The sequence below is a fragment of the Equus quagga genome, chromosome 11 (assembly GCF_021613505.1).
Source record: "Equus quagga isolate Etosha38 chromosome 11, UCLA_HA_Equagga_1.0, whole genome shotgun sequence".
In the NCBI taxonomy this organism is placed as follows: Eukaryota; Metazoa; Chordata; class Mammalia; order Perissodactyla; family Equidae; genus Equus; species Equus quagga.
This window is the reverse complement of record NC_060277.1, coordinates 57,073,781-57,099,566: the sequence shown is the minus strand read 5'-3', so window position 1 is coordinate 57,099,566 and position 25,786 is coordinate 57,073,781. Positions and strand designations below refer to the sequence as shown.

At 49.3% G+C, this 25,786-nt stretch overlaps 2 protein-coding genes across 3 annotated transcripts in view; one reads left to right on the top strand and one right to left on the bottom strand.

Annotated features, from left to right (window-relative positions):
* Window positions 1–8,585, bottom strand: part of GID4 (GID complex subunit 4 homolog) — a 25,517-nt gene extending 16,932 nt beyond the window's left edge. Inside the window, exons 1-2 of the mRNA XM_046676269.1 lie at window positions 7,911–8,585; window positions 2,478–2,537 (exon numbers count right to left, since the gene is read on the bottom strand). Coding sequence (XP_046532225.1) covers window positions 2,478–2,537; window positions 7,911–8,585 — 735 coding nt within the window. The remainder of the gene's footprint in view (window positions 1–2,477; window positions 2,538–7,910) is intronic.
* ATPAF2 (ATP synthase mitochondrial F1 complex assembly factor 2) lies at window positions 8,567–25,786 on the top strand. 2 transcript variants are annotated; one of them, XR_006890637.1, is made up of 9 exons: window positions 8,567–8,864; window positions 16,552–16,596; window positions 16,846–16,991; window positions 18,423–18,520; window positions 20,146–20,226; window positions 22,508–22,620; window positions 23,107–23,222; window positions 25,222–25,511; window positions 25,641–25,786. XR_006890637.1 is itself a non-coding variant. In XM_046675779.1 (8 exons), the coding sequence occupies exons 1-8, from the start codon at window positions 8,732–8,734 to the stop codon at window positions 25,357–25,359; spliced, it is 870 nt and encodes a 289-aa protein (XP_046531735.1). In that variant the 5' UTR covers window positions 8,567–8,731; the 3' UTR covers window positions 25,360–25,583. The 2 variants fall into 2 exon arrangements, 1 of the variants encoding a protein (XP_046531735.1); XM_046675779.1 differs by lacking the exon at window positions 25,641–25,786 and having other exon boundaries at window positions 25,222–25,583.

Below are 25,786 nucleotides of genomic sequence, written 5' to 3'. Positions count from 1 at the left end.
TACGTATCAATCTCTTATGAGTTTGGTTAGTGTGACCTGTCTCCCTGGTTCCAAGCAAGTCTAGCACAACCTCAGCGGCAGCTTCCAAACCGTTCCAAATCTGTCTAGTGAGTGAGTGCAGGGCCTGGCTGTGACTCCCCAAAGGCTGGGCTCCCAGGCCCCATGCCAGCGGCGGGGGCCCTCCCCAGGGATGGTACCTCTCCCTCCTGGTCGCTGGCTCAGAACTGCAAAGAGAATGTCATTTGACACCTATTCTCCATGATTCTGAGATTTCATTTTCAGAAAGCACACAAACTTTAAAGCTGTGCTTACTTGTGAATGTGAGGTGGCTAAGAGGCAAATTATCTCCAATTTAATAATTTTCCATATTGTATACATGAGGAAGACTATGACTAAAATCCAAACCATTTAAATAGTTTTATTAAAATAAATTATGTTTGATATTTTGACAACTATAAATGGGAAAGCAAACAAAAACAGATAACTGTATTTAATAAAGTTGTAAAATCATGCAAAGAATTGTCACCCTTTTCTGCATTTTACTGATTATCTACAGCGACCACGTATTAGATTTGTAATTTAAGAAGTTATTAAATAGTTGCACAATGCCATGACTATACTAAAAGCCAATGGATTGTACATTTTAAATAAATGAATTGTATGGTATGTGAACTATATTTCAGTAAAGCGCCTAAAAAAAAGTTATTAAAAAAGATGAATTCAAAGAATCCTGAGGCTTGAGCAGGACTTAGGAACCTCAGGGAGGACATGAGCCTTTCTCTGACTACATGCTGCGCCCACTGCTCGACCCAGAGCAGGCCACTCTGGGGAGGCGTGTGCCCCTGAGGTCACTCCGCCTGCAGGCAGGAAGTGCTGGCCAGGAGGGCCGGCCTTCCCATTCCAGTCAGGAACCTCAGTCCTCCTGGGCTGGCCCCCAGGGAAGGGCCGTGCCCACAGCACCTCCTCAAGGGAGCCTGGCTGCTCATGACTCAGAAGTGCTTCCCTCAGTAAGGGTTACTTGCTCCCCATGGGAAGTTCACAGCATTTCTGTACACGGTTTCAGGATTTTTACTGCTATTTACCATTTCTGTGCAGCTTCCTATAACCAAAATGACTGGTTTTGGAGCCAGTGTTAACATTCCACACATCAAATTTTGCTGGTTTCCTTATGAAGTTAAATGTTTATGTTCTGCACTCAATTAATAAATAATTTGGCTGCCTGCGTCCAATAGGACACATCAACACTGCATTGTTTACTACATGTTTTCTACTGCCACAAAGTAAAAGCTTAGAGCCCTTCACTTGGCTTTCATCTTCAGCAAACTTCATAGGAAATTCTCACACTCCTACCAGAGAAGTAGGAGAGGCAGATGGAATCAAGGAGATGGAAACAATTGTTTCCAGACGGAGGTTAACCAGGGCCCCGGTTAGTATTCCACGTTTGTATCACAGTACAGCCTACCACTTGCTCTTACATTGTTTCCTCCTCACTAGCACAAGCCCCTGGAGGAGACTGAGCAGGTATTTTTAAATTTTTTTTTTGAGGAATAGTCCTGAGCTGACATCCGTGCCCACCTTCCTCTACTTTAAACGTAGGACGCCAGCCACAGCACGGCTTGACCAGCGGTGTGTAGGTCCGCACCTGGGATGTGAACTGGTGAACCCCAGGCCACCGAAGCAGAGCACGTGATCCCAACCACTACGCCACTGCACCGGCCCCCAGAACAGGTATTTTTAATTCTCATTTTACAGATGAGGAAACTAAAATAAGAGAAACGAAAGGGCAGGGAACCAGTAAGGGGTAGAGTGAGAATGTCACCTCGGCCCCTTTCCACTCTGTAGGCAGCATTTCCAAACCCTGCCAGGCTATAAAGACGGTGAGAAGTGCGAAGGCCAACAGGACCCTGCAGCCAGGTCAAGCCCAGGCCCTCGCTGTGGAGCGAGGCAGCCCGTTCACTCGCCTTCTTCCTGTTATTCACTAGTGCTCTTTCTTGCTTTCTCTGTTTCCAGGAGTTGTGAGGTTTAAAAAGTTGTTTTGAAGAAAGGAAAACACTCTACCTTTATGCAGTTACTTCTGTTAAGGATGATCACTGTTCATTGTTCCAGTGACCTGAGGGGTTGAAAGAACCTCAAAGACCTCCATTCTTGACCAATTGGTCCTTACCTCAGAAATTGTTAAACTTATGATGAGTGTGGTTGCTATATTCTTAATATATATTTTTTTCTCAAAAAGGGTTGAAAATAAAAACAGTCACACTGTAACTTACTTACAAACTTTTCTTTACAGATCTGTGAATCTGTGTGCTTTCCAACAGGACACATCAAAACTGCATGCTTTGTGTTTACCGTACGATAACCACACTGAAACCGGGCGCTCGAGCCAGGCCTCAGAGCGGTGAAACTGCCTCCTCTCATGCTCTGAGACTGCTGAGCAAGCGTTCCACTTTCTAGTCTGCTTCATTTGAAGGAGTGCTTACCTCAGTCAGGCCTTTAATCTTCAGGTACCCACAAAGGTAAGAGTTCCCTGTGTCCACATGCTGGAAAGAAAGGACAAACAGCCTTGTTACAAACAGAGGAACCATCAGGGGACAAGCTGGAGGGACTCTGGAAATCCACCTGTCCCTCGGTGAAAGGCACCTGCAAGGCCAGGCAGAGTAAGGGAGGCCTGGAGGTTGGTGCATGCCCAGAGCTCACTGGCCTTTGAGACCTTCGTGAGTCCTCCCCACCCACATGCCTGTTCTGATGAAGCAAACTGATCCCAGGACACTCTCAACTTCCTTCAGCTGCATATCTTGAGACTGAAGTACCTTTCTGGAATACCGAGCCCGCTTAAACCTCATTTCAGTACTGCCTTCAAAACAAGTCTCCCGTTGGTCTACAGATTTTGTGTACTGCAAGGCCCTAGGCCTCTATGTCTGCCTGTAAACATGCTGTGATCCCTAACCTGGGCTTCAGTGGCTTCCTCATGTCTTTCTAGCCTATTTCTATCTCCATGCTGCTCAATCACCGGTCGAGCAAGTCTACCACTCCCCTACATTTTCACTACGTACCATCCTGCATTATTTCTTTATGAAATGGGCAGAATGTTCAGGAGAGGCATCTTACAAAGATGTAGGTAGTATAAATTTCAACTATGAACCAAAATGCTGACCCAAAATCTGAATATATTGTGAATGTTCACTCTGTCCCTATCATATATGGATGCCTGTATTTCTTGATGAAAAGAAGAGCCTAAAATAAACAGGGGTAACAGGCATAGATTCTGAGGTTTAGCAGTCATCAATTATCAGTTGCTGAGACACCGCCAGATGCCTACCCAACAACCAATTCCCTACTTTTCCACGCACGCAGGGCCCAGATCTTGTTCTGGCACCTACCCTGCCTCTGCAAGCCCTGGTCAAGCCTGAGGGATCCAAGGCAAATATGTGTCCCCGTCCCCTTGCGAGTCATCAGTTTAGGGGTGAGTGACCCAGTTCTGACCAATTAGATGAATGTGTAAGTCTCCTGGGTGCTTCTGAGAAAGATTTTGGCTTTGAAGGGGCTCTCTTTCTTCCCTGGTGGTGGCAGCATCCACACACAGTGCCCTGTCCTGTGGCAGCCGTCTAGAGACCATGAGGAAAAACAGGCCAGGAAATGCCAAGGATGGCAGTACAGAAAGATGGAAGGAAACAGGCTGCTGAATGAGCCAGTCTGGAACCAAGCCCTCTCTAAACTCCTTGCAATGTGAGATAAGAGGTTCACTTATTCTTTAAGCTATTTTGAAATGGGTATGGTTACTGGCAGCTGAACGCATACTAACTAGTACATTTCACCCAAATTTATACTCATCCTGAATGGGCAGATTTTCAGATTTCATAACAGTGGGATTCACTCAGAGAGTAAACCCCTAGAATTAAAGCCAAACAGGGTACAGCGGTACTGTAGCACATTGAGACTTTAATGTTAAGTGAGGTCTCATTTTAAGAAACTGGAAAGGTTTTGTGGAATTTATCAGACTCGGGGACTCCACCACTTCCAAATTACCCCATAAATCAAATACTAAGGCGATCCGCAAAAACTGTAATGAACCCAGTCAACCAGACGAGGTCAGCACCAGAGCCAGTGGGTTCAATGAGGCTGAAGTGCTCCCAGTTTTGGTGCTGTGACAAAGGTATTCCATGTGAAAACTGCAAAAGCATCTGCTGACCTTGGCACTGGACATTATCTAAAGCAGCTGACCCGCACTGACGTGGTTCAGCAAAGAACTTTTATTAAAGGACACACAGCTCTAAGCCGAGGCCTTAAATTTCATGGATGCAGTTCTCACTGCCTTCAACATAGTCTGGGGTTTCACAGCTGCTGGAAAGGGGATCAGGTGGCAAGGATATTTGCTAATAAGATTAAAAATTGAACTGTAAATTGGCTACCATTTTGCATGGATTATCACATGCTCAAGAATCAGAATTTCAGTTTGGCCTCCGTTCAACCACGTGTCTCTCTCATTCTGCCCAAATTGATCTTGATGATGGTTGGTGAACTCAAATACACCGCAACTCAGAGAGCTTTAACCAAATGACAGGCCGGCATCTCCCTGAGAAAGAGAACAAGGCAAATGCTTAGCAAGAAGTTCTCACAGCACAGCTGTGTCCAACAGCTGCTCTTTTCACAGTAGCCCTGGCCTTCGCTTCACTCTTGGCTTCTTGGATGGCAGAGGAGAAAGAGAATAGTCATGGTAATACCAACAACAACAAACCCAGTCAGAATCACAAAGGTTTGAGGAACTCTTCAAACTGAAATCTCTAAAAAAGAAAGTGCTCCAAAAAGCACATGAAAAGGTGCACAACACATCATTAGTCATTAGGGAAATTCAAATCAAAACCACAATGATACCACTTCACACCCACTAGGATGGCTACAATCAAAAAGATGGACAATAGCAAGTGTTGACGAGGATGTGGAGAAACGGGAACACTCATACATTGCTAGTGGGAATGTAAAATGGTGCAGCCACTTTGGAAATCAGTCTGGCCCTTCCTCAAAATGTTATACACAGAGTTACCATATGACCCAGGCATTCCACTCCTAGGTATACACCCAAGAGAACTGAAGATGTCTGTCTAGACAAAAACTTGCACAAGCATGCTCATAGCAGCATGATTCTTAACAATCAACAAGTGGAAACCCAAATATCCATCAACTGATCAATGGATAAATAAAATGTCATATATCCATACAATGGACTATTATGCAACCATAAAAAAGAATGAAGCATTGACATATGCTTTGACACAGGTGGACCTTAAAAACATCATCCTCAGTGAAAGAAGACAGACACAAAAGGTCACATATTGTATGATTCCATTTACATGAAATGTCCAGAATAAGCAAATCTTAGGGGAAAAAATTAGTGGTTGCATACAGTTGGAGGGGGGTGAAGGCTAGGGGTATGAGGTTTCTTTCTGGGGTGGTGAAAGTGTTCTAAAATTAGACTGCAGTGATGGTTACACAACTCTGTGGATATACTAAAAACTATTGAATTGTACTCTTTAAAAGGCTGAATTGTATGGTATGTGAATTATATCCCAATTAAGCTGATATGAAAAAAAGAAAGAAAGCTGGAAAGAGGCTGAGTTATAAAAGGCAGAAGTATTCTAGGAAGGTTGAGTCCAAGAAACTAGTTCTGGCTGAAAAACCAGATGATGGGGCAATTCACATGCCACTGACTCGTCTCAATGATGGACAAACAGCTCACCAATCCAGGTGTAGGGCAGCATTCCTGGGCATCACCACCACCCCCACCATCAGACATCCTACTCAAGTGGCTTCCAGCCGTCGGCCAGGTTTCTGCTCTGGGCTGCCCTGAGACCTAGCAATCGTGCACCAACCAAATCACTTCTTCCACTGGTTCACAAGGAAATTGGCACCTGACAGGAATTCAGAAATAACACACTAATGACAGTAGCTGTCGGAGTAACCGAAACAGACTTCTCTTTGAGACTTAGCTACCCTGCCAGGTGTCCCCTACATCAGAAACCATCAAATTTAACAATGGGCACAAATTCAAGATCATTGCAAACATGGTCCACACCAGGGATCGCACTTCCAGAATTTTGTTAATTACTTGCAAAAAAAGAAAAAAAGAAGCCTGTACCTTCATACTAAATTCTCACATTTTAAGCAAAAGGGAAGGGGTATCACTACGTGAGACATATAATTACGAAGACCGAAATATCTCAGCCACAAGTTTTTCACTTACAATAAGTATCATGGCTCATAACAGAAATATAAGTTTATAGACCAAAGATACAATTAACATGAAGATGTAGTTTTCCCAATCAAAAAAAGAGAAAAATACTTATTCCCACAAAACAGTAAGAAAAAAGAGGCTGATGAATGCAGTATGCAGAAAGAAAATGCACTCCCAGAGTCCTTCAGGTGGAAGACCTACTTTTTCAGAAGAGAGGTTAAGATTTAAAATTTGCAAAGGGCAAAGGGCAAGCCTAAGGAAAAGACACATCCTGCATCCTCTCCTCACACATGGGAGCCCTAAAGCAGCACACTAGGACCACGAAACTTCTCTAAGACCTTTCAAGGGGAAAAGCTGCTCAGAGGGGCTTCTGGGAACAGCGAAGGAAGCAGGGTGTCAGGCTAAGGACAAAGGGGCAGAGGGAGGGGGGAAGTGGGTCCTAAGGCAGGCAAGGCTAGGTGGAAAGAAAGAACGGTTTTGTAGGGAAGGGAGAGAAAAAGGACTATTAACCACTATTCATCTCCTTCGCCTGGAAAAAAATGTCAAATGTGCCACCATTTGCATGAGAGGGGTGAGGGGCAGGAAAGGGCCAGGGCAGGTGAGGCTGTAGTTCCGAAGCTATCGGGGACTGACAGCAGACAATCAGAAATCCAGGTCAAATGAGGGGAGGTGGATGGACATGAGAAGGAACTATCCATGTGAGAAATAAAACTGGGTGAGTTACATTTCCCAGTACGTGGGTTTCAGAGATCAGGAGGAAGCCCTGGCTACGTAGATAAAAGTTAAGAATAGGGTTGCCAGGTGCTAAGGAAAGAGGAATATGAAGGTTATGAAGTGGGACGGTCTGGGTAGGGAGGCCAGGGAGCCTGGGAGCAGACTGGAAGTGGCCAGAGCACAGGGGTAGGGAGTATGAGAAGTCTGGGGCAGGAGGCCTGGGCGTCCCAGCCAGGAAGGGACTGGAGCAGTAGGGGGTCCCAGGACACAATTCCTAACATACCGTGAGAAGTCCCACCCAGGAGCAGCCAGGGTGTGAGTGCCTGGTCTTGAGGGAGGCCATGGGCCAGGAGTCAGTTGTGGGCTGTGGGCTCTCAGGCCCAGGAGCTAACGAAGTGAGGGTGCTCCCAGATCTGAGGGGGCTGACTAAGTTTCGTCCCAAAGATCATAGGAGGAAGAGGGGGGCCCCAGGGTCTGAGGATTCCTGGTACCAGGGAAAGAGGGCAAGGAGGCATGTCTCAGGACTGGGAGAACCAGACATGGGCCTAGCCTTGGGGAGGGTCCCGAATCAGGAGAAACCATCGGAGAGTTCTTCAGGATCTGAGAGGGAATGAGGGAGGGCTGATCTTGCGGCGACAGGTCACGAGGATGAAGGACCCAGGTTTGAGGGTGGCGAGTCCTAGGGGGCTTCCGGATCCCAGGCAGGCCGGTCCCGGGCTTCATGTCTGGGAAGTGTTCAAGGTCTGCCAGGAGCAGCTCACGACAGGCTCCGGGTGTGAGGGGGCAGGTCAGGGCTGGGGTTTGAAGAGTGTGAGACACCAGCTGGGCAAGTCCCGGGGGTGAAGCGCCGGCTGCAGGAGGCCTGGCGGCGAGGGCCTGGTCGCGGCTGCGGGCTCGAGGAGCCGGGGGCGGGCACGGCCCGTGAGCGCCGCGAGGAGGCCCTAGGGCCCCAGCCCGGCCCGGCGCTCACCTGCAGCACCACCTCTACGTCGTACGAGTTCCCCTTGCTCTTCTGGTGGCCGCGGAACTTGGAGCCGCTGTAGAGCAGGCTGGTGGCCACGCCGGGCTGCTGGGTGTTGATGGGCGGCGGCGGGATGAGCGAGGCCGCGGAGGCGGCCGAGGCACCGGCCGGCGGGGGACACTCGGTGCGGACCGGCATCGCGGGGTCCCCCGGAGCCAGGGCTGGGGGGAGGGGGAGAGGAACCGCCGCCGGCGCGCGGGAGCCGCGGAGGGTGGCAGGGAGGGAGGGGCTGGGGTGCGCGCGCGTGGGGCTTGGGGCGGGAGGGGCACCACTCGCCCACTGCCTGCGGACCAAGCGCTCCGGCCGCCACCGGGACCCCGAGACCTGCGAGTAGGGCCTCCCGGTCCTGAGCCGAGTCCCCCTCCCCACTTGCCCTCGCACACACACCACCCCTTCCAATTGGCTCGGGCGCGCCCGGGGGGCGGGAGCAGGCTCATGCGGCGCTTCCACCCATTGGCGGGCAGAGAAAACACGTGGCGAGGTGCGCCAGGGACCCTCTGGGACTTGTAGTCTTCTTCCCGAGACGCGGCGTGGAGTGGGCGGGGCGAGGTGCGTTTGTGATGCTGATTGACCGGGGGTGTGCGCACGAGGCGCGCGGGAGCGACGGCGCGCCGTTGGTGTCATGCGGAAGATGGCGGCGTCCAGGGGTGGCTGAGGCTTCTGGGGGAGGCGGTGACAGGTTTCCGTACAGCCCGAGCGTGCGGCTTGGGGATCCCTTCACTCTGTGTTTCCTGCTCTCAGGTTTCGCGCCGGTCGTCCTTCCAGGCGCGATGTGGAGGAGCTGCCTCCGGCTGTGGGACGAGGGGCGCCGCCTCCTGAACCGGCCCCGGGGTGGCCTCATCGCCTCCGTGGGGCCGGGGCCAAACCCCCGCTTGCAAGCCCGGGCATACGCCCCCCTGACAGGTGAGGGAGGCCAGGCACGTTCCCTTTTGGCCAAAAGCGAGCTGGGCTAGGGTGGGCTGCGGGGTTCGGCCGCGCGGGCAGAGGTAACCGAGGCAGGGCGCGGGCTCCTGAGGTTACGCTGGTGAATAGGATGCTAGTTCAGATCGGGAAAGAAGCCCAGGCAAGGGCAGGGACCACCCTAGGGCACAAAGCGCGGCACGGCAGGACACAGTAATTGACATTTGGCAAGTGCATCTCTTCTCAAAGCTTGTGGCTTTCCTCTCTTCAGTAAGGAAAGATGTCATCCTTGTTTTCAGGCAAGGAAATTCAGGTTCTAGATCAGGACTACGCCAAGGTCACAGAGCAGACTCTGAGAGTTTTAGGGAGGGCAAAGGTCGGCCTGTCTGACTGCTTTCTGTGTCCCCAGGACCCGGCACAGAAGGGGCCTGGAACCCCGGCAGTCTTGCATCTCGGCCACTTTCTCTGCAGGTTTCCTGGCCCTCCCTCCTACTGCCCTATCACCTAGGAGGAGGCCTACGAGAAGGTAGTGGCTCACTCTTTGCTTCTGGGGAGAGGTTTCAGAGTAAGAGTGGGAGTGACTCCCTTAAGTGGGTGGAGAGTAGTAACACTCTCCTTCCATTCCGTTAGTTTTTCTGTGCTGAGGGCGAAAGGCACTGTGGTCTTCAAGACACATACTTCTCACATGGCTGATGTTCACTGTCCAGTGCAGAAGGGTATGCTACCCTGATTAAACAGTAGCTGATAATATCCTGTGATAAGGGAAGTGCAAAGAAGCTGTGAGAACACTAAGAAGCACCTACTCCCATCTTGGGAGTGTTGCGGATCTAGAAAGGATCTTGGGTGAAGGGATGTTTAAGCTGAGTCTTGATAGATGAGTAGGAGTTTGGTGTAGAGAAGGAGGAGTGTTGGCGGCTAGAACATGTCCAGAGGTGACAGCGGGGATTGAGGGACCTTGGTGTAACAACGTCTGCTTTAGAAAATTTAGAACTCTGTAGGCAGTTTGGCATTGTGGCAGAAGTACAAATCTGGGGTCTGATGCTGGCTGAACCTCTGAGGTACTGTGTGATCTTGGGCATGTGACTACTTCCTCTCACCTTATTTTCCTCTGTGAGTTGAAGGACTAGGTTGCCTCCGAGAGTTCTTCTAAGTCCCATAATTTTATACAAATGGGGAAGATGCAGCAGGGAGCTGAGGTTTCGCCTATCAGGGCCCAGGTGAAGGGCCTGGAAGTGGGCAATGAAGAGCCAGTAAAGAGGAAGAAGGAAGGGACTCTGTGATACTGTGATTTGTTATAGGAAATATGTATATATTTAGTCTTTGTCCCGTGCTGGCACACGTTTCCTAAAACCTTTGTAATTTACTAAGCAATAAGAGTTGTAGGATAATGTTTTGTTATAATATTTGGTCTTTTGTCCTGAAATAACTCCAGAGTGATAAAGGTGAAAGGAACATCTTGTTATTCATGACAAGCACCTTTCAACCACATCTGAGTTTATGTTAATGAGGTGACTTTTGGAAAGCCCCTAAGGATGGGGGCTGGTTGCCAGGGGAACCAACCACGAGATTAGAGGGTTGGAACTTTCAGCCCCACCTCCTGATCTCTGGGGAGAGGAGAGGGGCAAGAGAATGACTTGATCACTAATGGCCTGTGATTTAATCAATCATGCCTATGCCTCGAAGCCTCCATAAAACCCCTGAACCTCGGGGTTCGGAGAGTTTCCGAGTTGGTGACCACGTGGAGATGCTGGTAGAGTGGCGCGCCCAGAGAGTGTGGAAGCTCCACACTCCTTTTTCCATTCTTTGCCCTCTGGGTCTCGTCCATCTGGCTGTTCCTGAGTTGTATCCTTTTATGATAAATGGGTAATCTAGTAAGTAAGATGTTTTCCCGAGTTCTGTGAGCTGCTCTAGCAAATTAATGAAACCCAAGGCGGGGTCCTGGGAACCTCCAAGTTACAGGTCAGAAGCACAGGTGACAACCTGGACTTGCAGTTGGTGTCTGCAGTGGGGCATGGGGGCAGCAGAGGATGCAGTCTTGTGGGGTTGAGCCCTTAACCTGTGGGATCTGAAGCTAACTCCAGGTAGACAGTGTCAGAACTTAATTAAATTATAGGACACCCAGCTGGTGTTGCAGAGTTAATTGGTGGGAAAACCCTCACGCATTTGGAGTGCAGGGTGTCTGTGTGAGTGTGTAGAGGAAAATAAGAGTTATTTGTTTTTTTCCTTTACAACATCCCAGGGAGGCACGACACTAGCAAAGGGGACACATTCAGGAGTTCACTTAAGTTGGCACGAGCAGAGGGTTAATTTAGGTTAGTGGAGGCCACTTCCTGTTATGGTGGCACTTGATCTGCCATTTCCTTTTCCTTTCTACTGTAGACTTACTGGTTTAGGCTCTTGGAAGTGCCTGGCACACGGTAGCTAGTCAAACATGAAAGAAAATATGAATGAAGGAAAGAATGGAGCGCAGCGGGAGGGCGGTACATCAACCAGGCCTATGAGCGCTTTACAGACTTTACCAGTTTGAGATTCTGTGAATCTTTGTAGTAGTAGAAGATTAAACCCAAGTGGGGCCTTCTTGATGAAGACTTAGTTGGTCAGCAGATTGCACTTGGCTCCTTAGGAGTGGCCTTGCCATTGAAGGCTGTCGGGAGAGGAGGCAGTTAGGAAAGGGTCGCCCAGGCATTGGGGGAGACACTGCAGCAAGGAGACCTGTGTGAGGCTGCGTGGCCGTCTGTCTGTACCAGCTGTCGGAGATCCATCAGCTGCTTAGGGGGAAGGTGTTGTGGAGAGACCGCATATCTGGCTGAGTGCAATGCCCGGTGAAGTCAGGGCTGGAAGTCTTGTCTCCTCTGTTTACAAGGTGCCTATCACCTGGACAAGTCATTCAGCTTCTGAGTGCCTCCAGCACCTCAGAGGCGTTACCTGCCCTGTCTTCATAGAGTGGTTGTGTTGGGTTAAGGGAGATTCTGTAGGTAAGGAGTTCAGCCTTCCACCCGATTTTATTAAAAAAAGTATTATTGGAACACAGCATTCCTTTACGTATCTCCTAGGGCTGCTGTCAGGACAGTGGCAGAGTTGACTCGGTGCACTAGAGACTGTACGGCCTGCAAAGCCTAAAATATTTACTCTGGCTCTTTACAGAAAAAGTTTGCCAACCCCTGCTCTGAGGGCTAGAGCAACTTGGAAACAAGTGTGTTTGTCACTTAGCCCATTTACATTAATTGCTATGGCAGATACATTTGGCCTGAAGAATTTTTTTAACAGCTTTATTGAGATATAATTCACTTACCATTCACTCATTGAAAATGTGCAGTTCAACAGTTAACGTACAGAACTGTGCAACCATTACCACAATCAATTCTAGAACATTTTTATCACCCCAAAACAAACCATGTATCCTTTAACTCAACCTCCCTCACCCTCTCTGTCCCTCTGGCCGTAGGCAACCACTACTTTACTTTCAGTCTCTAGATTTCCCTAGTTTGGACATTTCATATAAATGGAATGGGGTCTTTTTTAACTGGCTTTTTTTTTTTTTTTTTACTTCGCATGTTTTCAAGGTCTACCCAAGTTGTAACGTGTATCAGTACTTCATTCTTTTTCATAGCTTAATAATACTCCATCGTGTGGACATACCACATCTTATTTGTCCATTCCACTGTTGATGAACATTTGGGTTGTTTCCATCTTTTGGCACTTCTGAATGCTGCTATAAACATTTGTGTACAAGTTTTTATGTGAGCGTATGTTGTCATTTCTCATATATGGAGGAGTAGAATTGCTGGGTCAAAAGGTAACCGTTTAACTTTTTGAGGAACTGCCACACTGCTTTCCAAGTTGGCTGCATTGTTTTACCTTTCCATCAGCAGTGTATGAAGCTCCCAGTTTCTCCACATCCTTGCCAACTCTTGTTATTAACATCTGTCTTTTTGATTATAGCCATCCTCGTGGCAGGAAGTGGTGTCTCTTGGTTTTGGTTTGTATTTCCTTGATGATGGATGATGTGGAGCATTTTTTCATGTGCTTATCGGACATTTGTACATTTTCTTTGGAGAAATGTCTATTCAGATCCTTTGGCCATTTTTTAATTGGGTTATTTGTCTTTTTATTATTGAGTTGCAAGAGTTCTTCATATCGTTGACCTGAAGGATTTTGATCCCTGAAACATTTGTTAGAAGCCGCCTTAGGATTATGGATGGAGGGATGCCCTGAGTCAGAATTTCAGCTTTCAGGTTTAAGGCCCACCAGATGGCACTGTTTAAAAAAGATAAAAGGTGTTGAGACAGCTCTGAGAAGGCACTTCCTCTGTTCATGGGGCACTCTGGAAGTTGTAGTTCTGACACTTTGAGTCTTTCCAAAGCAAAGGCAAGCCCGGAAACTGAGGCTGGTAGAAAGACCGCTCACTGATCCGTGAAGCCTGGAACAGGAGGAAGAGTGTCGGGGGAAGTGACACAGAAAACTGCCTGGTTCTTATATGGACTAAAGCAACCTCATAGGCAAAAGGGACCCAATGGACATTAATTCCCAAGTCAGCATTTTTCACATGAGCAGGTTTTTAAAGTTGTTCTCTACCTGTGTAGCCTGTTTTCTTGTGGCCAGCTTTTTAAATTCAACACTTTTTCACATTCCCATTTCTTTGTATCTACATAGTGCACAAATTGTGTCTCAAAAGGCACTAAGTGTGTTTTTGCCACAGAAACAGATGTTCTGTTGAGGGCGTGATTCATTCTCAAAATAGACCTTAATTCTGTGTGATCCTACAAGGCTAGGCTGTTTCTTTTGTCTTTAAAGATGGTGTTCCCGTTGCTGTCAGCCAGCCCTATATTCACAGAGAGTAAGGAACTTCACAGGCTTCTGGTCTCATGATTTGTCTTATGTGACCCAAGACCTTTGAAGGCCCAGGCACAGAACCTCTGTCTTTTGACATTGGGGAGCATGGATCCCACCAAATGAATTTTCCAGATCCTGTTCTTGTTTGCCTATGTGAACCCCTTACTTGGCTCCCTCTGCCCTCCTAACTGTGACCTACCCAGCCCCCTCTCCCCAGATCTGGCCCCCACTGCGCTCTCTGGGCATCTCTAACCATCCTCCGCTGGATACTTATGGCCTTGTCCTGACCATCTTTCTAGTTCTCCAAAACTCTGTGTCCTCTTGAAGCCCTGGACCTTTGTGTAAGCTGTTCTGCTAGAAACTACTTCCCCACACACCCATTCCAAAAACGAATCCATCAATACAGATGGGCTAACTCTTGCCTCTTCTTCAGGTCTCAGAGGAAATCTCACTGCCTGGAGGCAGCCCACGATCAGATTAGGCTTCCCAGCATGTGTTTCAGTGTTCCATGTACTTTGGCCATCACAGTCAGTCACTTCATTGTTTGGCTGGTCTAGTGTCCATCTTCCTGCTGGACAGTAAGTGCCTTGAGGGCAGGGGTGAGCTTTGAGTCCTATCTCGAGGATTTCCCACACTTCCTCCAGTGGGATTAGTCTTCAAACCTCGCCGCCCATGGTCTGTCCTCCACGTGCGTGCTCCATGCAGAAGAGTACCTTTCTAAGACATGCCCCAGCGTGCCCCACCTAGGTCTGAGGCCCGGCAGCCTTTGAGCTCCTTTTGCCCTGCTATCATCTGTTTTTCTGCATGGTTTTCTCCTGCTGTGAGCAATTTTGGTTGCCTCTTCCTTGACCCTCCATCCGTCCCACTCCCTTCCAGTTTTTCCTTCTTGATCAGATTCAGAGGTGGCCCTGGCCAGGACGTTAAAGCCAAGGCCTGACCAGCAAAGCAGAAAAAAAGACTTTCCTTATGGGAAGCCCTGCTATCCTGGCAGCTTGGGAAGGTTCACCTATCAGTTTCTGCCTGAGTCCACTGCTTGGCCCCAGGTCTCATGGGCCCATTTCCTGGAGCTTATGGGGCACTGGCAAGAATGCTCTCCACGGGCATTTCCTGCCCATGGGGTGGACCCTTCCCTCAGTGATGAGTCAGGGCTTTCAGAGCTCTTCCCACTTCCTGCCTGGCCTGGCTTTAGACCTGCTGCCCAGCCAGGCATTGCAGAACATACTGAACATGCTCTGGATGCCTCAACGCAGGCCTCCCGACCTGTGTCTCCCCCACCCTCTGAACGTGACCTGGACAGCTTGTGAAGTAGGGAAATCTAAAAGCACCAGGGCGGTGTACACCTCGTATTTTAGTGTCAAATGTCTGAGAGAGTCAGTGTGATTTTGGATGAAGGTGGTAGGTAAATTGTGCCATAATAATACAACATCATCTTGCTGGCCAGATCCGATCACTTTTTAGAAAAATATTTAAACTCCGTGTAGACAAGACTTTTTGTCTGTTTTATTCACTGTTTTATCCCTTGTACCTAGAACAAAACCTGCACATAGTAGGCACACAAATATTTTTTTTGTGAGAAAACAGTTTGGGCCTTAGTTTAGTAAGTGCAACCATGGAAATGTGGTTTTCGGCCCTCTGTATTTAAGCGTTAATGATAGCAAATGAAATTAATGAAAAAACTGATATGATGTGGAAAACATAAAATACGGTTTGAAGACCAGAGACCCCTCTCTAGTTCCCCTCCTCCCACGCACACTACCAAGTTATCCTGATGTTCATAGTCTGTTTGAATTCATACAATTTTAACTTTAGCTTGGTGGGGTTTTTTAAGCATTAAAAGAAGTTAAAAAACATTAAAAACTAATGAATCTCCTTTTCCTCCCAATACTGCATCCTTATTTCTAATAAGTAACTTTAGTTAGGGACTCCAACGGCTTCCGCACCCAATGAACACGTGAAAGAACAAACCAGTGAAGGAACAGATGAGGGTGTGGGTTTGTGTTTATCGTAGATGGTGAAGACTGGGTTATGGGCTATAGCTTCCAAAATATGGCCCATTTGTTCTTTATTAGTTGATGGAATCTGTGTAATTCCTTACAAGGTGCTCTTGGCTTTTAATCCCTTCAGGTAAAAGAGGGAGGAATGTGTTTACATTTTTATGTAAGATTTTATTTGTTACTTTCAAAATAAAACACAGGACAGATTTTCCCCCTTCTTAAAGGAAATGTTTGGAGTTCCTCTTGAATACACAAGCAAGCTGGTAAATTAGGTTAATGAATTGGATAGAGGGAATGGGAAATGCTCCTGAGATCTCTGCTTACTGCCTGTGTGCCACATGCATGCACACATGCGCACACACATGCAGGCTCACGCTGATTTTCCACTCATGCCTTCTTAGAGGCAACGGTCTTGGCTGAAGTGGGTCTCTGGCTTTATTGCATTCAGATACCATCATTAGATTCGGGCACATTTTGCTGTCATAGGGGCAGTGCTGGTGGGGGCAGCACAGAGGGAGTATGCTTAGAAGTTAAAGCAGAAGGTACTGGAAAACTCTGTCAGGTCAGACAGTCTGCAGCTTCGTGCTGCTGCGTGATCAGACTGTCTCTGGGCCTGGGGCCAGGTAGAGGCGTGACCAGCATGTCCTGTTCCTCCCTCAGCCCTGGAGAGCGAATGCCCTCCTCTCCCAGCTTTAATCAGAAGCCGTTGATTATCCCGCATAGCGTAGGGCACACCTTGAATGGTGCTATGAAAATCAGGCCAATCAATCAGTATTAGCAGTAATGATACAAACTGGTCTTGTCACTTTCTGAGCTGTCTCCGTGTTACTTTAAACTGCCTTTTTGAAAAATCTTTCTCACAGAAAGGAAGAGGTTTTATCAGAATGTCAGCATCACACAGGGAGAAGGTGAGTGTCTGAAATTTTGACTGCCTCTGTTTCTTTTTTTTTTCTTCAGTGAATGAGTAGACACATTTTTCATCTCCTGCCTTTTCAGCAGTGAGATTACCCTTTGCGTTTTTGTCACGTGTTTCTGTAAGCCCTTGGTGAAGGAACTCAGAGTTGTCTTCGTCTTTACCAATTCAAGTAGCTAAATCTAGGAACGGTCACTTGATTCCACGTAACAGTCCCTGAGAACTTTTCATTTGCTCTTTCAAGGTGGCTTTGAGATAAACTTGGACCACAGAAAGCTGAAAACTCCCCAAGCCAAGCTCTTTACTGTTCCCAGCGAGGCCCTGGCCATCGCAGTGGCCACTGAATGGGACTCCCAACAGGACACCATCAAGTTCTACACTATGCACCTGGTAACAAGCTCACACGCCTACACCCTGATGCCCACTGGCTTCCTAGGGCACCTGGCACAGATTGAGACTCCTTTCCAGATTGTAATAAGGCCCTCTGGGGCGGGCTCCAGCCACACTTGCCTCCTTGAATGGACTGAATGTTCCCACTCGTGATCTGGCCCCTGCAGCTCCCCTGCTCAGAACACCCTGCTGGCTGGCTTGTTCCTCCTGTGGTCTCAGGACAGACGTCACCTTCCCTGACTGCTCAGCTGTCTCGTTTTCTACCTTGACAGCTGTTCCTTTGTTTCGTCAGCACTTACACAATTTGTAATTGACTGTTTTATGTTTGCGTGCTTATTGTCTGTCTCCTCCGATGCCTTGTAAGCATAGGGTGGGGCCATGTCTGTCTTACTCACCAGTGCATAGCCAGTCCCCTAGCGTGAGGTTTAGATGGCACTCAGTATTGAGGGCAAGAACCTGTGGGGGCAGGTGGGTGAGGTGAGGTCGACTCACCTGGAGCCAGCCCCGGTGCAGACTGGGACAGGGACTGGCTAGACTCTTGGACTCCAGGCTCTGCAGCTTCCAAATGGGGACCTTGGGCAGGTTACTGCGCCCTCTCAGCCCCACGTTCCCCATCTGTGAAAGGAGAGTGATAATAGCACCCTCCTCGTGGAGTGGTGGTCAGGAAGGGATGGGAGGATCCATAAAAGTCCTTGAGGTAGTCCCTGGCACAGAGTGAGTACTCAGTCAGCACTGGAGTTACTGTGATTGTCTTGGTCATCGCTGTCCTCAGCCTTGACATACACACCCAGGTGGGCTTCTTCAACATCTTCACAGCCTGCTGCATGCTGGCCTGCTCCTTTGACTATCTGAGGCAATTAGGGTGATCAGGGCTACAAATTAATCATTAGAGGACCTGAGAAGGCTACTGTCAACAAGGCAGATCTGGAAAAATAATCCTGCTCCTGGTTTGGCTGATTTGTGGCCTGCTTTTGAAGGTGCCCAGGGAGCCAGCTCCTAAGCTTTTCCGTCATATTTGAGTTCCAGTAATGTGACATGTCTTATTTGCTGAATTTGACATCTCTGGGCCTCAGTTTCCATATCTCTGAAATGGGCATATTAATAGCACCCACTCCAAAGAGTTGTCATGAGGATTAAATTAAATACAACAGAGCTTGGTAGTAAAGAGCATGCGGCCTTGGGCGAGTTCGTTAATCCTAGGGCCACTGTGAGAATCCCATGAGCTGTTGCACACGGCGTTTGGCGTGGAGCTTGGCTGCAGTCAGCTCTCAGTGGATGTGCTACAGCTGAGGTGCAGACACCTCGGATCCAGGGCTGGTGGTGCTGTCTGGTTCTCCCTGTTCCTGTGTGTTGGATGCAGTGTCCTCGGGGAAGCAGTGCTTTTGCCTGGGCCCAGCAGGTGGTGACAGGGCTCTCTGCCTTTTGATTCAGACCACACTGTGCAACACGTCTTTAGACAACCCAACCCAGCGAAACAAGGACCAGCTGATCCGAGCAGCTGTGAAGTTTCTGGACACCGACACCATCTGGTAATTGACATTTAGATGGGCATTCCCCTTGGACCAAGTGAGTCCCTTGGGCTGTTTGCCTCATTTGCCCAGACAGTTATCAGCGGAAGAAGAGGCAGACCTTTTTCTTTTATCTCACAGGGCAGGGAAGGTGGTCTGCTTGACGTCAGCATTTAGCTGCCCTGCAAATCCCTAGAAGGGAGGACTTCAAGCTGCAGCAGTGTCAGAGCGCTGGGCACTCCCCTCCTGTAGCCTAGCTGCTGTTCCGTGGTCTAGGGATGGTGCTATAGACAGCTCTTGCAGGCTCCAGGACAAGGGGGTCACTTGCCAATTCCCAGTGGGGCCTCTGACCTGGGACTTCTTCTCACTGGCATAGTCTCATGTAGGCATCCTTGTCCTTACTTGCCAGCTTGGACACAGATGGTCAGACACTGATATTCAGGAGCTGGCTTCCTCCACTTCTGAATTCTCTCCTCATGTCTATGTTCTTTAGCTAACTGGTTAGTGACGTTGAAGGCAAGTTGCAGAAACAGCTGAAGTGGTTGAGTAGCACCATGTCGCTGCCCTGAGTGCTCTAGAATCCTGCTTTGTCTCATGGATGGCACATGAAATAGCACTGTGGCCTGAGGGCAAAGGTGCCCCTGGAGAGGCGGCCAGTGGTGCCCCTTCTGAGTTACTCATCAGAAAGTCCACTCCATAGCGTTAGGGGCCGTTAGATTGCAGGGAACAGAAACTCATTCAACCTAGTTCAGGCAAAAAGGGTTTCCTTGAACAGTATATAGTGACCCTAATAGGAAATGAAGGATGGTTGGGCCACCAGGGAGGGGAAGCAGAAGATTGGATGCCAGAGCTCCTCCCTCTGCCCCTGTGGGTGGTGAGGGAGAGTCCGTCCACTCATCTGCTCCTCTCAGGAGCCCAGCTTTTCCTGCATACTCGTGATCTCTCCTCTCCCCTCTGCTCACACTAGACTGTGGCTTTCCACAGTGCCCACTGGGCTCCCATCCCATGAGGCCTTGCAGCTCAGCTCCCCTCAGCTGACTCCATCTCTCTATCTCTTGCTCAAAACAGTGGCACAGCCTGGCATCAAGTGGCATCAGGTGTCCACACCAGCAGCTGCTTCTATAGCCAGGAGGCAGGTGGGCTTATGCGGCGCAAGCAGGCAACTTGGTCTGTGGCCAAGGGCACAGGCTCTTGGAAGGGGTCAGGGTGGGTAGGGACAGTGACTGAGCTTCTGGCACAGCATCCTAGGATCAGGTGGGTGTAGATCCCGGGATACAGTGCTGTAAACTTTGGTCTGTCAAATAATCATGGGGGCATTTAGGATAGTGGTTCTCAAACTCAAGCTTACGTTAGAAACTGCTAGAAGGCTTGTTAAAAGACTGCTTGAGCCCCACTCCCAGAGGGTCTGATTCAGTAGGTCTGGGGCAGGGCCTGAGAATTCACATTTCTCACACGTTCCCAGGTGATGCTGCTGCTGCTGGCTCCAAGGCCACACTGAGAACCGCTGCTTTAGGGGAAAGCCCTGTCGGGCTGGGGTGGGGGTGGAGAAGATTTTTTTGCTGATGTCTTTGTGCTTTCTGTTGTCTGTAACTGAATGAAGGAATTGTACTCTTTTATTAATGAAGGTGATTTTTGCAATGAATTAGCTACAGGGTGGAAGAGCCAGAGACATTAGTGGAACTTCAAAAGAACGAGTGGGACCCAGTCATAGAATGGGCCGAGAAGAGGTAAGATCTGCAGCCCCTCGGTGTTGAGCAGGCTGTTGGGGTCAGAGAGCCACGCTGGACAACCAGAGCCCTTAGCTAGTAGACTTGCTGAGTTCAGAGCGCCCTGGGCTCAGCCCCTCCCAGATGTCCAGGGAAGGGCTTGGAAAGATGCTCCTCATGTCTTCTCAGCCGCCATGCACCTGCCATCAGCGTGCACTCTGCCGAGTGTAGGGACAGCCCCAGCTCTGCCATGATTGGCTGTGTGACCTTGGGCTAGTACCTTGATCTCTCTGAGCTTCAGCTTCCTTGTCTGTGAGCAGGGCTCACAACCTCGTAGGGTGTTGAGAGGAGTAAACAAAGTGAGGCTTAGCATCTTGCTTGGCATACAGTAAATGCTCAAATTTTGGCAGTTACCATCTTTATCATCGTCACAATTGCTATTAAATTAAATCACAAAACAGTATGTATGATATGTACACACATGGAGAAAAGTCTGGACATCTTCCCACAAAATGACAGATGACATTTATCCTATGGATGTATGGTTTCTAGGCATTGATGATACCTAATATTTTCCCTTTGCAGGAAGACTCTTTTGTGCAAAATTGAACAGACTATTATGTGGTGGCAAAATAAATTAATTTCATTCCAAGGGGAGTTTCGAAGGGCTACTACCTCGGTACTACTGTGCCCACAGGATTTTTAAGCTTACGTGGAGTAATTTTTGGCATAGCGTCTTTCACAAAAGTGATGTCTGTCTCATTTGTATACATGTCCTGAGTGTCCGCAGTGTGCCAGGCATCCTTGGGTTTTATAGTAAAAGGCATCGCCCCTGCACTGAAGGATCAGATAAAATGTAACAACTACAGTACTGTGTGAGAGCTATGAAGATACAATGTCATTTTGGGGTCGAATGAAATATAATGATAATTTAGGTGCCTGAAGATCTTTGCTATGGTGCAAAATTGTAGTCTTTTTGTGGCAGTTGAGATTTCTCATCCTTAATAGTTTACTGAAAAACTTGGCCATTTCCTATGTTCTATTTATACTATTAGGAATTTCAGCAAGAATATTTATTTTCTTTTTTATCTGCTTTATCTCCCCAACCCCCCCCCCCCCCCCACTCCCCCGTACACAGTTGTATATCTTAGTTGCAGGTCCTTCTAGTTGTGGGATGTGGGATGCCGCCTCAACGTGGCCTGATGAGTGGTGCCATGTCCACGCCCAGGATCCGAACCCCGGGCCACCACAGCAGAGCGCACGAACTTAACCACTTAGCCACGGAGCCGGCCCCAGCAAGAATATTTCTAAACCAGTGGGAAAAATCAGTGGTATATGAAAGAAAATACAAAAATTGCTTTTACTCCATTGTGTTTTTCCTGTGTTTTATATAGTTAGGATTATTCTAAAAAATGTATCATTCTTGAAGCCAGCTCATGTCCCAGACCAAAAACAATGCCTTATATATAGTAGAGGCTTGATAAGTATTTGAAAAAAATGATTGAGGGGCTGGCCCGGTGGCGCAGCGGTTAAGTGCGCACATTCTGCTTCTTGGCGGCCCAGGGTTTGCCGGTTCGGATCCCGGGTATGGACATGGCACCGCTTGGCAAAAGCCATGCTGTGATAGGCGTCCCACATATAAAGTAGAGGAAGATGGGCGTGGATGTTAGCTCAGGGCCAGTCTTCCTCAGCAAAAAGAGGAGGATTGGCAGTCGTTAGCTCAGGGCTAATCTTTCTCAAATAAAAGAAGTCTTTTATAGCCTCAAATGTGAAAAACTTTCTCAAAAGGTTTAAAAAGCAGGGGGGCTGGCCCGGTGGCGCAGTGGTTAAGTGCACACATTCCCCTTTGGTGGCCCAGGGTTCACCAGTTCGGATCCTGGCTGCAGACATGGCACTGCTTGGCAAGCCATGCTGTGGTAGGCATCCCACAAATAAAGTAGAGGAAGATGGGCACGGATGTTAGCTCAGGGCTAATCTTCCTCAAAAAAAAAAAGGTTTAAAAAGGAGGTAGCCTATGCTTTTGATGGCGATTCCAGGCAGCCACCTATAAGCGAACCTCCTGCTTGCATGCGTGCCCAACCGTGCCTTCATTCAGGGCAGTTTCTTGGTCCTCTGGCTTTGCTCTTGGACAACAGAAAATTATTAGGTCAGGAGGACACTAACCACAGTGGCAGTTGCTCCTAGAATCCACAAGACAGACCCTGAAGGGGCATACACATGCTCAGCAGTTTAGGACTTTGCTTCCTGGGTAAAAGTTGGGTGACAAGCATGACAGGAACATGCCCAGGCCTTTTCCTTTCAGATACGGCGTGGAGATTGGCTCCTCCACCAGCATAATGGGGCCCAGCATCCCAGCCAGGACTCAGGAGGTGCTCATCAGCCACCTGGCGTCTTACAACATGTGGGCCCTACAAGGTATGCATGGCACTTGCTGTGGGCCTGGGAGGGTGGGTGTGATGAGCCTGGGCATCGAAGCCCAGAGAGTCAAGGAGCGCTCTAGGGGGTGGCTCTGACGCTAACCCTCTTACTCAGTCTGAGAGGACGTGAGGAAGTTGGCTTCCTCTTCTTATTCACAAGTTTGTCTCGTTGGCCTGGCCCAGGTTACACGCCCATTCATGAACCAGTCACTGCGCCAGGTTCTGGTCTGAACAGCCAGGTTTAGGTCATGTGCCCAGCCCAGGGAGGGGCAGAGGAGGGATCACCCCAAGGAAAACCAGAGCGCCCTTGGAGAAAAAATGGCGACTGGATACAGAACTGGCCAAAAAGCGATGTTCCCTGCGACCGTTCCCACTTGGCCCTGCGCACCTTCCCTGTTCTCTGCAGGGACTCACAGGAGCAGGTCTGCAGCGGCCCTGTCTCAGGTAGGGGCCCTGGGCCCTGACTTGGCTTGTGTCCCTGCAGGGATTGAGTTTGTAGTGACCCAGCTCAAGTCCATGGTGCTGACCTTGGGCCTGATTGACCTGCGCCTGACCGTGGAGCAGGCTGTGTTGCTGTCACGCCTGGAGGAGGAGTACCAGGTGAGGGGTGCCTCACGTCCCCGCCTCACCCCCCCCCGATTCAGACTAACTGGGGGGGTGGCTAACCCATCTGTTTTTATGTAAACTTGGTCTTTACTACTTTCATGTACAAACAGAAACCAAAACTAAGAGCCAAAGTATTGTCAAGTAATAATAATAAAAAAATAATGGTAGTAAGTGCTGTTGCTCTGTTCCAGCACTGTGCTCAGCTCTCCCCTCATCACCTTACCTCCTCTTCCCAACAACCTGGTCAGGAGGGGCTGTTGTAAAAATTCCCATTTTACACAGGAGGAAACCAAGGCATGGGGCACACCCCTGGAAAATGCTGGAGCCAGGATTTGGGCCAAGGCCTTCACCCCGACTCTGCAGGTGGAGGTTCATGGGCAGATCGCCATCATTTGGGCCTGACACACCTGCAGAGCAGGTCCTGCTGGAGTGACTGGGAGCCACACTTGTGCTCTGACACAGGCTGAGCCTTCGCACCTATGTTCACACAGTGGGCCACCTGGCTGGCAGGGGGTGCACAGGTCGCTGCTCTTTACACAGGTTCTGATTAGTGGGCTCAGAATTAATAGGGTTGCTACCCTGTCATTCACTTTTTTTTTTTTTTTTGGTGAGGAAGATTAGCCCTGAGCTAACATCTGTGCCAATCTTCCTCTTTTTTGCTTGAGGAAGATTGTTGCTGAGCTAACATTTCTGCCCCTCTTCCTCGATTTTATGTGGGACACTGCCAGAGCATGGCCTGATGAGTGGTGCCATATCTGTGCCCGGGATCCAAATCCGCGAACCCCAGACCACCAAAACAGAGCACGTAAACTTAACCACTACACCACTGGGCCGGCCCTTCATTCGCACTTTTTAACTCTGAGAATCAGAGTTTTATTCCTCCAACCTCAGAAGGTTAATTGCTGTTACAGATTGGTTCCTAGGACAATGAAACTCCTTTTGTAATGGCTCCATTTCCCAAGTCCGTCTAGTTGTCTGCTCAGGAAAATACCTGGGAAAAAACTGTTTCTGTATTGTAAGAGAGGCTAGCTATCCTCTGGATGTTAGAGACAATTAAATGGGAAGAGGGGTGACCTGTGGGGTGTAAGGCTGTGAGAGTTGAGGGAGGTGGGAGCCAGGAAGCCTGTTTCTGGTCTAGACTCTGCTTGTGACTATGGGAGCTGAGCCAGGGCACCCTTCTCTGAACTTCATGTTCAATCTGCCACAAGATGGGCAGTGATCTGGATTACTCCATGAGTGCTCTCGAAGTGTAACACGCTCTTCAGATGACAGGCCACAGCTGTCCTCATTGAGACTGGGCTGCCCAGAAGTGCTGAAAGCTTGTATACTGTGGCAGCTTTTGAGTTCCTGCACAGGCTGGGGCAGCCCAGCCAGCCCGGAGCCAGCAGGGTCGGGTTGGAGTCACACTGACATCTGGACAGCCACACTGTGTGTCCAGAGTTCCTCCCTCTAGTTCTAGAGTCCAGAGAGAGAATCCACAGCCCTGCCCCCGTGTGCAGAGCAGAGGGGCCGCTGCAGGGCTGCAGCGCCCCAGGAGTCAGAGGAAGCAACTGTGTGGCCTCCTTTGATCTGTTTATCCCACCCATGCGGGGGCATTTGCAGCCCAGGCTGGGGAGGCAGCTCACAGTGGATGACATTTTACAGATTGTCTCATGTGGCGTCCTCATGGGAAGAAGCATGGGAGAAGGGACAGCACAGGTCAAGGCCTCCTCTGGGGAGATACACGTGTGGTTTTGGTACGTGGCCCGCCTAGTAGTGGGCACCCACGGCCCTGGGCCTGGACTACACTTCTCCCAGACCAGCCACACCCTGTAGAACACGGGTGCTTGCTCTGGCCACCTGCGTGTTCTTACCTGCTGCCCCCCACCAATGTATGCCTCACGTATTTTGGTAAGATCGGAGCCTATGGCCCCCGGCCCAGCTAGAGGGGTGGAATGTAGCTTTGGCCAGCAGGCAGCCACTCACCTAGCAGCATGTCTTGTCATCCCCTCAGATCCAGAAGTGGGGCAACATTGAGTGGGCCCACGACTATGAGCTGCAGGAGCTGCGGGCACGCACGGCTGCTGGCGCCCTCTTCGTCCACCTCTGCTCCGAGAGCACCACAGTCAAGCACAAGCTCCTGCGGGAGTGAGGCCCGGGCGGCACGCACCACACAGCCGGCAGGACAGAGGCTGCACAGCCACACGACTCCCTGGCTCGTCCCCAACTTGGCATCGCCCTGAGATGCCCCCAAGACAGTGCAGCTGTCTAGAGTCAGCCTGAGTCCAGCCCTGCGGGCCAGCTGTGAGCAGGGGGGACAAGTTGTACAAGTGACTTTCTCTTGACTCTGATTTTATTAAATATTTCTCCACCCTGGAAGTGTGTCGAGCCTTGTTTTCATTTGTGCCTCCACTTTTCTCCATTCCTCGTTAGGTCCCGGTTTCAACAAAGTCCAACAGCTTCCCTCCCAGAGCACGTTCTGATACCTGCTGCCTGTGGCCCGAGCCTCACCCTGGGGACACCACGTCATCAACAGACAACTCTGCATGTGATCCTCAGCCTTCAGCCTGAAGGCTTTT